The sequence below is a fragment of the Natator depressus genome, chromosome 1, assembly GCF_965152275.1.
Source record: "Natator depressus isolate rNatDep1 chromosome 1, rNatDep2.hap1, whole genome shotgun sequence".
NCBI classification, from domain to species: domain Eukaryota; kingdom Metazoa; phylum Chordata; order Testudines; family Cheloniidae; genus Natator; species Natator depressus.
The window spans coordinates 149,030,875-149,042,901 of NC_134234.1; the positions used below are offsets into that span (position 1 = coordinate 149,030,875).

General features: G+C 41.2%; 1 protein-coding gene across 1 annotated transcript in view; it reads right to left on the bottom strand.

The window, feature by feature from the left end:
• Positions 1–12,027, bottom strand: part of CFAP47 (cilia and flagella associated protein 47) — a 635,949-nt gene that overhangs the window by 544,884 nt on the left and 79,038 nt on the right. The window contains exons 22-23 of the mRNA XM_074968655.1: positions 6,648–6,816; positions 377–471 (exon numbers count right to left, since the gene is read on the bottom strand). Of these exons, the coding sequence (XP_074824756.1) occupies positions 377–471; positions 6,648–6,816 (264 nt within the window). The remainder of the gene's footprint in view (positions 1–376; positions 472–6,647; positions 6,817–12,027) is intronic.

Genomic DNA, 12,027 nt, shown 5'->3' on the forward strand with positions numbered 1-12,027 from the left:
CAAGTACAAGCTCAGACATGATAACACTACGCACCATCACTGGACATCTTTGGAAGTCACCTACTGCTCATGCATTGTGGTAGACAGTGTCCCATGGTGTGCAGAATTTAGTTCATGAATCAGAGGGTAAAATCAAGTCTAACCCAGAAACTGAGCAAAAGTCATAATTTTTAGAGTCCAAAATGAAACTCACAGTAGTACAGAACAATGATAAAAACACTTTGGAATCCATCAGCACACACACTAGAAAAATGTTATGTAGTTGTTTAAGTTACATTGTGTGTTTACACACACACACACACACACACCCCTTTTACAGTCACAGTAAAGTAAAAGATTAGGCTGAGAATAGTCAAAAACATGTGTGTTTATTTACCTGAGTGCTCAGACTTTCATCAGCGATATCTAAATGTATGCTTCTTGACTGAAATACCAGCTCTGAAGTGGAGAACTCAAGTGGTGGCTGCAGTACTGTAGGAGAAAATCGAAAAATTTAGAGAGCATCTTAAAATATTTCTGAAACTTTTCATTAAAACTTTATTTCCACTTTACACATTCTTAACACCTGAAAAAGGGCTCTGTGTAAGCTCAAAAGCTTGTCTCTTTCACCAACAGAAGCTGGTCCAATAAAAGATATTACCTCACCCACCTTGTCTCTCTCTCCAATATCCTGGGACCGACACAGCTATAAATAACGTTCTTAAACTGACAGATTCTCCCTTTCATTTAAAACCTGTCCTCCCTTTCAGTGTCTACAAATTGCAACCACAATTAATATAATGTAGATGTTTACTTGATTATGACTTCCCCCCATAGAGGGATACAAATTTATGTGACATTAATTTTGCACCCAATAACTCGTCAGTTGACAAAAGGGAAGTCAAGTTAAGGTCAGGCTAAAAATCAGACTCATGTCTTTACTTTATAACACTAATGCTATAAAAAGAGAGAACAATACTCTCTTCCTATTTCAGATTAACACAAAAGGGAGTCAGACTTGGTCCTGTGTGGACAAGGAGAAGTACTTTAGAAGTCCAATCAATGACTAAAAAAAATTTTTTAAATAGTGAACTGGCGTTTCTTTGAGCCCCATCTATTATTTTTAAATCACTAAATATTAATTTTCTGTAATGATGGAGAATTCAAGTAGTATTTGCTTCATTTTTTGGCTACTAAAAGTTTGATACACCTTTTATTAGCTTCTTTATTTTTTTAGTAGTTCTTACTTTATGCAGATTTTGCTATTCACCAAAGAAGATGTATATATTTATCACTATGGCATTACTTTTCATTTAATACAGTAATTTCTCTTCTCCAATGCCACAGTAAAGAAAGCAAAAGATGTATGATTTACGACAAAGCATTAACTGCAGTCCCTGGGTGGGGGAGCTGGGTGCATGAGGGACAGTCCCTGGCTGGGGGAAGTGTTGCATGTGTGGCTCAGTGCAGGGGGGACAGTCCCTGGCTGGTGGGCTGGATGCATGGGGGGGCTCAGTGTATGAGGGACAGTCCCTGGCTGGGGGGGGCACCCCCACCGGGCAGGGCTCCCCATCTCTGCAGGCAGGCTCCACAGCCAGGCTCTCTGGGTGCTCAGCCCAGCCACAACCCCATGGAGCAGCGTGGAAGTGAGGGTGGCAATACACAATGCCATGCCACCCTTAAAATAAAATTAATTAATTTTGACAGGTAACCGTGTCAATTTAAAATGCTCCATGGCAGACATTTGCCAGTGTTCAAATGAAAGGTACTATATTGGTTTGAATCATATCGCTGTCGTGTAAACAAACACAAAATCTTTAAAAAAAAAAAAAAAAAGACACATGGGTACTATACATACATTGTTCGGATGCGGCCCACATAAACAGAGAGAGCTGCGTATGTGGCCCACAATGGTAAACAGGTGGGAGAACTACTGGTCCAGAGGGTGGCTAGTACATAACATGGTGTGACAAGGTAAAGTAGCTGTCCTGAAAGGGTTAAGGGATCACTGCCTATCCCTGCTGGGCCCACAAGGATCACAGAGAAAGGATACAGTATTGCCAAATCCAAGCATTGAGAAGTCAACTCTTAAACCTCAAAAATAAGATTTTTTTTTTTAAGACATAATAAATACTGGGTTCTTTTTATTTGTCTTCTGGTTTCTGAGCCTTTAGGGTGCACTCACTTCACTTTTCTTTCAAGCTTTTCTCCACACTTATGAGAGCTAGAAACTTGTTAAAAGGAACCCCAAAAAACAGAAATCACTGAGCGCATCCTCTCTTTCCTCACGGCTAGTTGAGGCACGGAAAAGCTTCTGGGGATTGTGACCACTATTTTTCAGTTGAGTCATTTTATTTTGTGTTGATTATGTCTTTTGATATAAACAACTAACTGTACACTGAAGAAAGGGCCTTAAAGTCCTTGGCTGTGCAGTTTGCTTTCCTTCCCGATGAAACAGCTCACCAGCCTACATATGATTTCTGGTAACAAAACATCCGCAGGACACTGAAACTGTGCTTGCTACTCTCAAGTTCAGCAAACTGCATGACTGCAGATTAGGGCTGCCAACTTTCTAATCGCACAAAACCAAACACCTTTGCCCCACCCTCTGCCCTGCCCCTTCCCTGAGGCCCCACCCCCACCTCACTCCACCCCCCTTCCTCAGTCGCTTGCTCTCCGCCACCCTCACTCACTTTCAGTGGGCTGGGGGTTGAGGTGCAGGAGGGGGTGAGGGCTCCGGCTGGGTGGGCCAGCTTTGGGGTGGGGCCAGAAATGAGGGGTTCACAGTCCAGAAGGGGGACCTGGGTGGGGCAGGGGGTTGAGGTGTGGGAGGGCGTGCGGGTTCCAGGAGGGAGTTTGGCTGTGGGAAGGGGTTGGGGTGAGGGCTCCAGGAGAGAGTTTGGATGCAGGGGTGGGGGGTGTGCAGGAGGGGGTGCTGGCTCCAGGAAGGAGTTTGGATGAAGGAGGCGGCTCAGGGCTGCAACAGGGGTTGGGGTGAAGGAGAGGGTGCAGGCTCTGGGAAGGAGTTTGGGTGCAGGAGGGGGTTCTGACCTGGGGCCGGGAGGGAGTTCAGGGTACAGGCTCCAGCCAGGTGGCACTTACCTCAGGCGGTTCCCAGTCGGCGGCGCAGCAGAGCTAAGGCAGGGTCCCTGCCTGCCCTGGCTCCCCACGGCTCTCAAAAGCGGCCAGCATGTCCGGCCCTTCTCCTAGGCGCAGGGGTGGCACCACGCCCACAAGCACCGCCCCCCACAGCTCTCATTGGCCACGGTTCCCAGCCAATGGGTGCTGCAGAGCCGGTGCTCAGGGTAGGGGAAGCATACGGAGCTTCCCCGATCGCCCCTGCACCTAGGGGCTGCAGGAACACATCGGCAGCTTCCAGGAGCCGCGCAGAGCCAGGGCAGACAGGGAGCCCGCCTTAGCCCCGCTGAACTGCCAACTGAACTTTTAACAGCCCGGTCAGCAGTGCTGATGGGAGCCTCCAGGATCTCTTTTCGATCGGGCTTTCTGGTCAAAACCCAGACACCTGGCAACCTTACTGCTGATAGAATGGTTCTGCTCTCAGTATGAGCAGTTCTGAGAACACACACATTCACAGTAGGATGCCATCAACTTCTGAGGTATCTGCCAACTGTAGTAATTCTGCTTCCAGGACTGTCTCAGGTTCTCAAACCCCGTCCTGGGTACTTTTAATCCCAGGCAATGGCCCAAGTAAGAGACACCGATTTTTTTTTTTTATAAAGATTACATACGGGTGGAAAATACACAGCGTCCCACCAAAAGAAATGCATGACTCGTGACTAAGCATGGGAGACAGCATTTGAAGAACCAGGCCCTTAGATCTCAAAAAGCATGTGTGTTATCACATTCTGTTTTTCAATGTGGCATCCGAAAATATCTCATCAATAACAAATGTCATTTCTAAGGTGGTGTAATGGAGTAAAACTATTAAGTCCTTCTCTCATAGCACAAAAACGTTTTTCTATTGCCTACAGTATCTGAGCACGGTTTAGTAATATACTGAGTGTTCAGAACACTTATTTAGTATTTGTCCCCCAGAAAGGATTTCTGTAAGGATATAATTAAATAGCCACAGAATAAAAGAAACTATAACCTAATTTATCAGCTACTTTTAGAGAAGGTTCCTTTGGCTTTTAAAATATTTGGATTGTGGCAACCCACAATTATTTCAGACTACTTTTTAGTGGCATTTATTATGCAATGGGATACCAATTTAAGATATATTCTGTACACATCCACTGCCATTTTTTAAATCAGTCTAGTCAGAGTGTTTGTTTATATCTAGTAATATTGAATAGAGTAGTAGTTTATTGAGTGTGATAGCTATTATGTTTTACAGTCAAATATACGTTATCTGTATTTGTAGGTGTGTAAGAGATAAGAAGTCTTCCAAATATAAAATTACTTGGTTGAAAGTAAATTTTAACTCTTTGATGTGTTTTTAATTGATTGTATTGATTACTGAAATGCATAATATATGAGGTACCTAAAGTATCTTTTATTCATTAGAATATTACAAATGCTCATTGACAGTGGATCTTAACTTTGAATTAAAAAAAAAAAAAACTTTGTTCCAAGGGTTATATTCTACACTTCACTTCTTCTGCATATGAAAAGGGGGCATATAGATCCTTAAGGTTTTATAAGAAAGATTGCCATTCATTATCAAGATTTAATGATTGCATATAATTTCACTGTTCCACAGAAAAACAAAAAAGCAGAAGCAAAAGATAAACATTTCCTTTAATTTTGGGCCTTACATAAAATCACTTCTGCACTATCCATTTGTCACTTTGTTACACTGTATTTATTCTTTTTACAGAGACTTTTTTTTTTAATAATTTCACATGCATACCTGTACTGGGATTTAGTTTCAATTTTGTTCAAGAGAACATATGTGGATATATTCAACAGAAATTGTCTTTATCCATAAGGACTGCACTGCTGCAGAGAAGAACCGTTGAGGGCAAACACTATGTCAAAGGTCAGGTCTTAGGTTTGGGCCCTGTAGTGTTAGAAAACTCCAACATTATTTCGTTTCCTAGAAATCTACCCTGTTCCCAGTGTTCTTACATATTGGAGTTCAGGGCTCAGCCTTCTCTGCTACTCAAAATATTATAGCAGTATGTGAACACCATCCAAGGGGAGAAGGGTAAGAGGATGATAAATGCACTAAAGCCTCATTTTCTGATAGTCAATGCATAAATTGAACACTGAGGAGAGCCATACTAGAGGTCTCAAGTAGTAGGTGTATGCAGACCAGCATGAAAGAGAGGGTCAGTAAAGAAAGTGGAGGGTACAAAAAAAATTCCACAAGATGCCAGTTTGCTGCTAGCGGCAACATACCTGGGAATCTGGGCACTCACTTGCCTTTTAGGGGCCAGAAGAGAGAAATTTCCCTGTTCTTCCTTACAGAAGCATATGAACAGAATACCCAGCAGTTCTCTCCAGGCTGGATTACAGTCACTGCGTCAGAGCCATGTTTTAATTGTACTAATTTTTACAGAGTCCCAGAGAAAAGATACGGAGTGAAAGATGTGCTATTTCTCCACACTGCCTGCTAACTACAACAGTTGTGGTGGGGCTAGTACCAGCTTTGGTACTATCAGTCAGTAAGAAGAAAACAAATTGTGTTGTGGGTTAACTAAAAATAAAATAAAAAAAATGAAGACAGACTTCTGACTGGCAGAAGTATATTTTCCCCCAGTGCTTAGATACTGAATATACCAACAATAAACAAAGCAACAAGGTGACATTTAATATAGACAAGGGCAAACTACTACACTTAGGAAGGAAAAAAACCAAATTCACAACTACAAGATGGGGGAGAACTGGCAAGGTGGTAGGATTGCCGAAAAGGACCTGGGAGTTACAGTGGATCACAAATTGAATATGAGTCAACAATCTGATGCAGTTGCAAAAAAAGGCTAATATCATTTTGGGGTGCATTAACAGGAGTGTTGTATGTAAGACAATGGAGGTAATTGCTCTGCTCTGCTTAGCACTGGTGAGGCCTCACCTGGAATACTGTGCCCAACGCTGGGGACCACACTTCAGGAAATATATAGACAAATTGGAGAGAGTCCAGAGGAGAGCAACAAAAGTTATAAAAATCCTGGTAACAGTCTTCAGCTATGTTAAGCACTGTTATGAAGAGGACTGTGATATCAGGAAAAACTTTGTAACTATAAGGATACCTAAGCACAGGAATAAGCTTCCAAGAGAGGTTGTGGAATCCCCATCACTGGAGGTTCTTAAGAACAGGCTGGACAGACACCTGTCAGGGATGCTCTAGGTTTACTTGGTCCTGCCTCAGCATGTGGGACTGTACTTGATGACCTCCCAAGGTCCCTTCCAGCAGTACATTTCTATGATTCTCTGATACTTAATTTTTATAAATGATAGCGATATAATTCCAGCTTCAAAGATATAAAAAAAATACACATTTAAAATTGAGTGAATAGATGCAAAGATACATTTGTTACATTTTCTAATTATTTGGTATAATAAATGCTAAATTAACCTAGTAAGTTCTACCCTCAGTTCTTTAGCTTCTAATTTTTCCTTTGCTAATGCTAGCAATAAACCCCTGAAAGGGCAATACAGAGCACACCACACGCACATGCACTTTATATTCCTAGTTTACGTACCAGTGGCTTGAACTGTACATAATGGAGCAGTCATAGACACCATTTGAGGACGAGGAACAATTATGTGCTTTTCTGACCCAGAAGGTGTTGTAGCTGTAGAGCTTTGCTGAGAAGATGGAACCTCACTGAAATTAACGTTTACTGGAAGACTGAAGTCATATGCTGCCACCTAAAGGACAAAAACACAGTTGTGATCATTTTCTCAAGGAAGGAAACAGCAAGTTTATGCAATACTATAGTCATGATATTACTATTTTAGCAGAATTATTAAAACAATTTTGAGCAAATTAACATGATGGCCTGATCATCTACCAGGGAAGTTAATGGGAGCTTCGTCTATTGCCACATGGTGTCAGCCATTTTAAGTACCCAAAAGCTCAGCTCTGCATGAGGCTTTTGGCACATCCTTATTTTGTTCTGTTTAACGTATTATTGCAGACAAAAAAAAAAAAGAGTTGGATTTCAAGCTATAATCAGTAGCATACAGCAAGGGGGTAGGGGAGATGAGTTTCAGAAAATTCTCCTCAATTGCCCAAGAGAAAAGACAGGCTTTAGCATGCCCTGAACATTAACAATGAAGTGGAGAGCCTTGGTGACTGTAAAGCCCTATGAGAAGTTGGAATAGCATGAAATCCATGTATCAGAACCCCTTTCCTTGTCTGATCATCATTCTAGCAAGCCTTTGCCACAAAGCACTAACATTGTTTTGCTTTTTGTAAAATGTTTAGGGTGATATTTAACAAGTAAGCCAAATGACTGTTTTGATTCTCATACTATCGTATGTACTAAGTTCTGCAAATGGTTATGTGATTTGTTGAGACAAATGCTGGTTTTTGTTTTGTTTTTTGCTTTGTTTGTTGGTTAGTGGCTGTTTATTAGTTAGGGCAACCACCTAAATGCATTCAAGGTTTTTAAAAGCTGCATAAAATCTTGCTTAATTTTTATTCACATAGTAAAAGAACTGAAATGCAGGATAAATGGATTATGCATTACTGTGTGCATTACTGTAACCTTAGTCAACTCAACTAGAAAAAAAACTAGTGAATTATTCACAGCTTTTTGGTTGAAAGTGTGGTACTTCTAGTGTCTAGTTTCTGAGGAGCAATGTCAATATCAAACTACTAGGCGTGTTCAATATATTCAGAAGTCATTGCTGTAGGAAATGATTGCTACCACAAGAGCAGGAAGGGTTTCGTGCAGTTCTGGCAGAAGCAGACAAATATGGAAGGAGGCATCTCCAATGGGAAGGAACATTTCTGGCAACTGGGAGGCAAGTTGGGTGGGAGGAGACATCCGCAAGTGACAGGGGAACAGATATTCAGGTAGAGAGGTAGGGGAAGGAACTGGCAGCTGGGAAGCAGATCAAAGTTGGTTCTAACTCAGGGAGGTAGTTGGAAGGAGAGAGCAGATTAGAGCTCTTTGAGAGTGGAAGAGTTGCAGAAGAGCCAGATGGGGTGAAAAGGGGAGGAGAAAAACAGTGTGTGGGGGCAAGGGGGAATGCTGGGGGTGCATGAGAGAGAGGTAATAGGGTTCTAAAAAAGTAAAGAACAGAGCCAAGAATGAATATATTCATCCTGAATGTTTAAAGGGTCAATGCGGATCTGGAGCCTGAAAAAAATCAGTTTGGAAAGAGATGCTGGATTTGGATCCCTTTTCTTCTTCATCAAAGTACTTTTTAATTAGTATTTTACTTTAAATGAGTTAAATTAAAGGAAAGCTAATGCTAGGGGGTACATACACTTCCAGATGCTGCCTTCAGTTCTGCCATACTGGGCAACACACACAGTTTTCAAAATTGTCTCCATTTAACATTAGTCAGTGCTACTGCTGCCAGCTACCAACTACTGCATTAACTGTCAGCCTGCAACCACCAGAGGGTTATATATTTTAAGTATATCCTAGTATGCCTTGCCTTGTAATGAGTGATCTGCCCCCTGCCAGGTAGACAATAATACACTCACTGCAAAATAGCTGCTCTGATAGTATAGCACAATTATACAGAATGACTGAAAGGGGGGCGAGGGGGAGAGAAATAAGATGAAGATAAAATGAAAAAGAATACATTAAAATAAAAACTCAACTCACGAAAGCAGCACCTGGTAATTGTTTATAAACCTAAGGTTCCCTTGGGCTAGTTTCCCTATAAAATCATTAAAAATTACACACTCATTATGTTCAACATTCTATTTTTTTTTCTGTAAAAATCATTGCAACACCCCTATTAATTCCAGTCCTGAGCATAATTTTGCAAACATTTAGCTCTATAGTTTAAAAGGTGAGAAGGCTGGAAGCACTTTTAAACATACATAATTTGTGAAACCTAAAGTTGTATCTACTGCTGGTATTTCTGATCCTCACTCAACACTTGATTTCGTAAATCTTTACTTATTAGAGCTGATCAAGAATTTTCCATGTAAGTGGTTTTTTGACAGAAAATTGGGCTTTTCAACTAAATAAAAACTTTTGCAAAAAGTGTCTGCCTTCCATACAGATGCCCTGACTTCCCATGGATCCCTGAGGATCCACCCACTTTAAAACAAGATCTCACAGTTCATTCTGCTGAGGGAAAATCTCATCCTCCGAAAGGAACAATATGGGAGGAAATCTCCAAGGGGATCCTCACTGAGATTCCCTCTCACAGCCCTGTCTTTTGAGTTTTACCACATGCAGGATTGGTCCAGGCCTGTATTTCTTGCATACCAGTGTCATATCTTTCTCTGAGAAGAATTCCTCCGTTTGTTTGACTTCAGTTACTAAGCTCTGTTTCCTTCTTCGTATCAATGCTGATTAAATACAACTCAATTTTGTAGCAACGTATTTTAGTAATGTGATGCATGAGAAGCAGGATCAGATCAAGAAACACAGAACTGCTAATTCCCATTGTTAGTAGTGAGAAAGAAAGGACTTCAGACAACTCATAACGCAGCATATCATTGTACTGGCAACCGTCTGAGGGGATAAAGTAATTAAAAGAACCATGAGACAAGGTTGCTGGGGAAAAAAGTTGTATTGTCTCACATTAAAATCCCAATAAAAAAATTAGAGGAGATTAGGTACGTTTGCCTTAAATCTATGTAAATTATGTTGTATACTATTTTATTTGATCTTAAGTGATAAAAATTAAAATGGCATTTAAGACTGAGAATGTAAATAACAAGCTTTAAATTACTGATATTATTAAATATATTTAATTGGGAAGCATTTAAATTTTATGAAAACACACAATTTTTATGCACTTTTGGGAAACCTAGAAGTAATACATGTATACTAGTTAATATGTTTTTCACCCATAACATTGTGTGGAACACACCACACTTAAAAAATTAGAGTCCATTTGATGTGTTATACATTCTCCACCTCTAAAATGTGGATAAGGATGCTTACCTCCTTTACGAAGCACTATATAAGAGTTAAGTGTTTATTATGTACACTAATTCAGACTGTAAAATGAGGCCAAATAAAAAGGATGGATTTATTTCAGATTATGTAAAAGGAACTCAGAATTTTATTATATAATCACATCACACTTTTAGCAAAGTGTTTATTTACTCTGTTTTTTATTATTACATCCATAATCCATTATAATTAAGGTTGCGAGTCTGTCACAGAGGGTATGGATTCCGTGAGTTTCCGGGACCTCTGTGACTTCTGCAGCTGGCAGGTGTGACTTTGCCCAGGTGGCCCTGGGGTCTCAGGCAGCCCAGGGACAGCCGCACTGCCCCACCACAACAGAGGCAGTCCTGGGCTGGCCCCCCCCCCCCCCCCATCAGCAGCAGCTGCTGCAGTCCCGGGCGAGCAGGGCCACCACCCACACACCCCTCTGCCAGCAGCAGCTACCGCGGTCCCAGGCTTTCCCTCTCCCACCAAACACCAGCAGGCTCCCCAGAGTGCCCTCACACAGCACCAGCAGGCACCCCAGAAACCCCCCTCCAGAACAGCAGCTGCACCCCCCAGAGCTCCCCAGAACACCAAAGATTTAGTCAGGGGTATTTATAGTACAAGTCATGGACAGGTCATGGGGCCGTGAATTTTTGTTTACTGCCCGTGACCTGTCCATGACTTTTACTAAAAATGTCCATGACTAAATCTTAGACTTAGTTATAATAAAATCTAAATTAACAATTATGGGACACTACTTTGTTGCTTCTTATTAATGCTGACAGCTTTTTATGTAGGAGGGAGAATGCATATAAAAAGGTTTTTGACCATTAATGGTGATTTTTAAACTGAAAAATGTTTCCAAGAGAATGCAGTTACAAAAGGATGCCCTTGTAAATGAAATGGTATGTCAAGGGATCTTACTGGTAAAATAAAAAAAGAGCATATCGTCAAGCTTGCCTATGACAAAATTAAAAATATACCCCTACTCACTGAAAGTTCAGTCAGTCTCTTTTCCTGATTTGTTTTATATAGCCTATACTATTTTATCCTTTCCCAAGTTTTCAGAAATTGAGCTTTACCCCTTCTACAAACAACGAGTTTTAAAAATTGACTCTAAATCTGCGCTCACTTATGCGGGATGCAATTTCATTGATTTGCATCTGGCACATTTTAAAATAAATAAATAAATAAATAAATAAATAAATCAGCAGTTAGAAGATACGGAGTGAAATCCTGGCCGTACTGAAGTCAACAGGAGTTTTGCCACTGATTTCAGTGGGGCCAGGATTTCACTCACAGGGTATGTCTACACTGCAAATAAAAACCTGCAGCTGGCCCATGCCAGATGACTCACGCTGCCCAGGCTCAGGCTGCAGGGCTATTTAATTGCAGCATAGACTTCAGCTCAAGCTCTGGGACCCTCCCACCTTACAGGGTCCTAGATCCTGGCCTCCAGCCCAGAAATCTACACTGCAATTAAACAGCCCCACAATCCAAGACCCGAAAACCCGAGTCAGCTGAAACACGCCAGCCAGGGATGTCTCTTTGCAGAGTAGACATACCCACAGAGTATAGACATACTGAAGCATGCTAGTCCCTTTGGGATTTTTGCAAAAATAAGTGAACAAAACTTTAAATAGATATACAGAAATGAAAATCTCACACTGACTCGATGTAGGATATAGCTCTGAGGCATACCAGGTCTGTAATTGAAAAGGTAGTCTTGAGGGGGGTTGACTGATGTCAGACTAAATCTCAGGGGATAAACTGAATGTGACCAATTGCACAAAATAGCAAAAAATCAAATTAGCTCCACAACGGGAGGTTTGGTAACTTCAGAAAGGTCCTTGGTAAAAGCAGAGAGATTTTCCAAGATATTGGCATCTTGGGATGTCGACACTGTAGCACCATAGTACAGACGGTTCCTACATTGACAGAAGGGGTTTTTTCATCTATGTAGTTAATCCATATAAGCAGGAGGCAGTAGCTAGGTCGACGG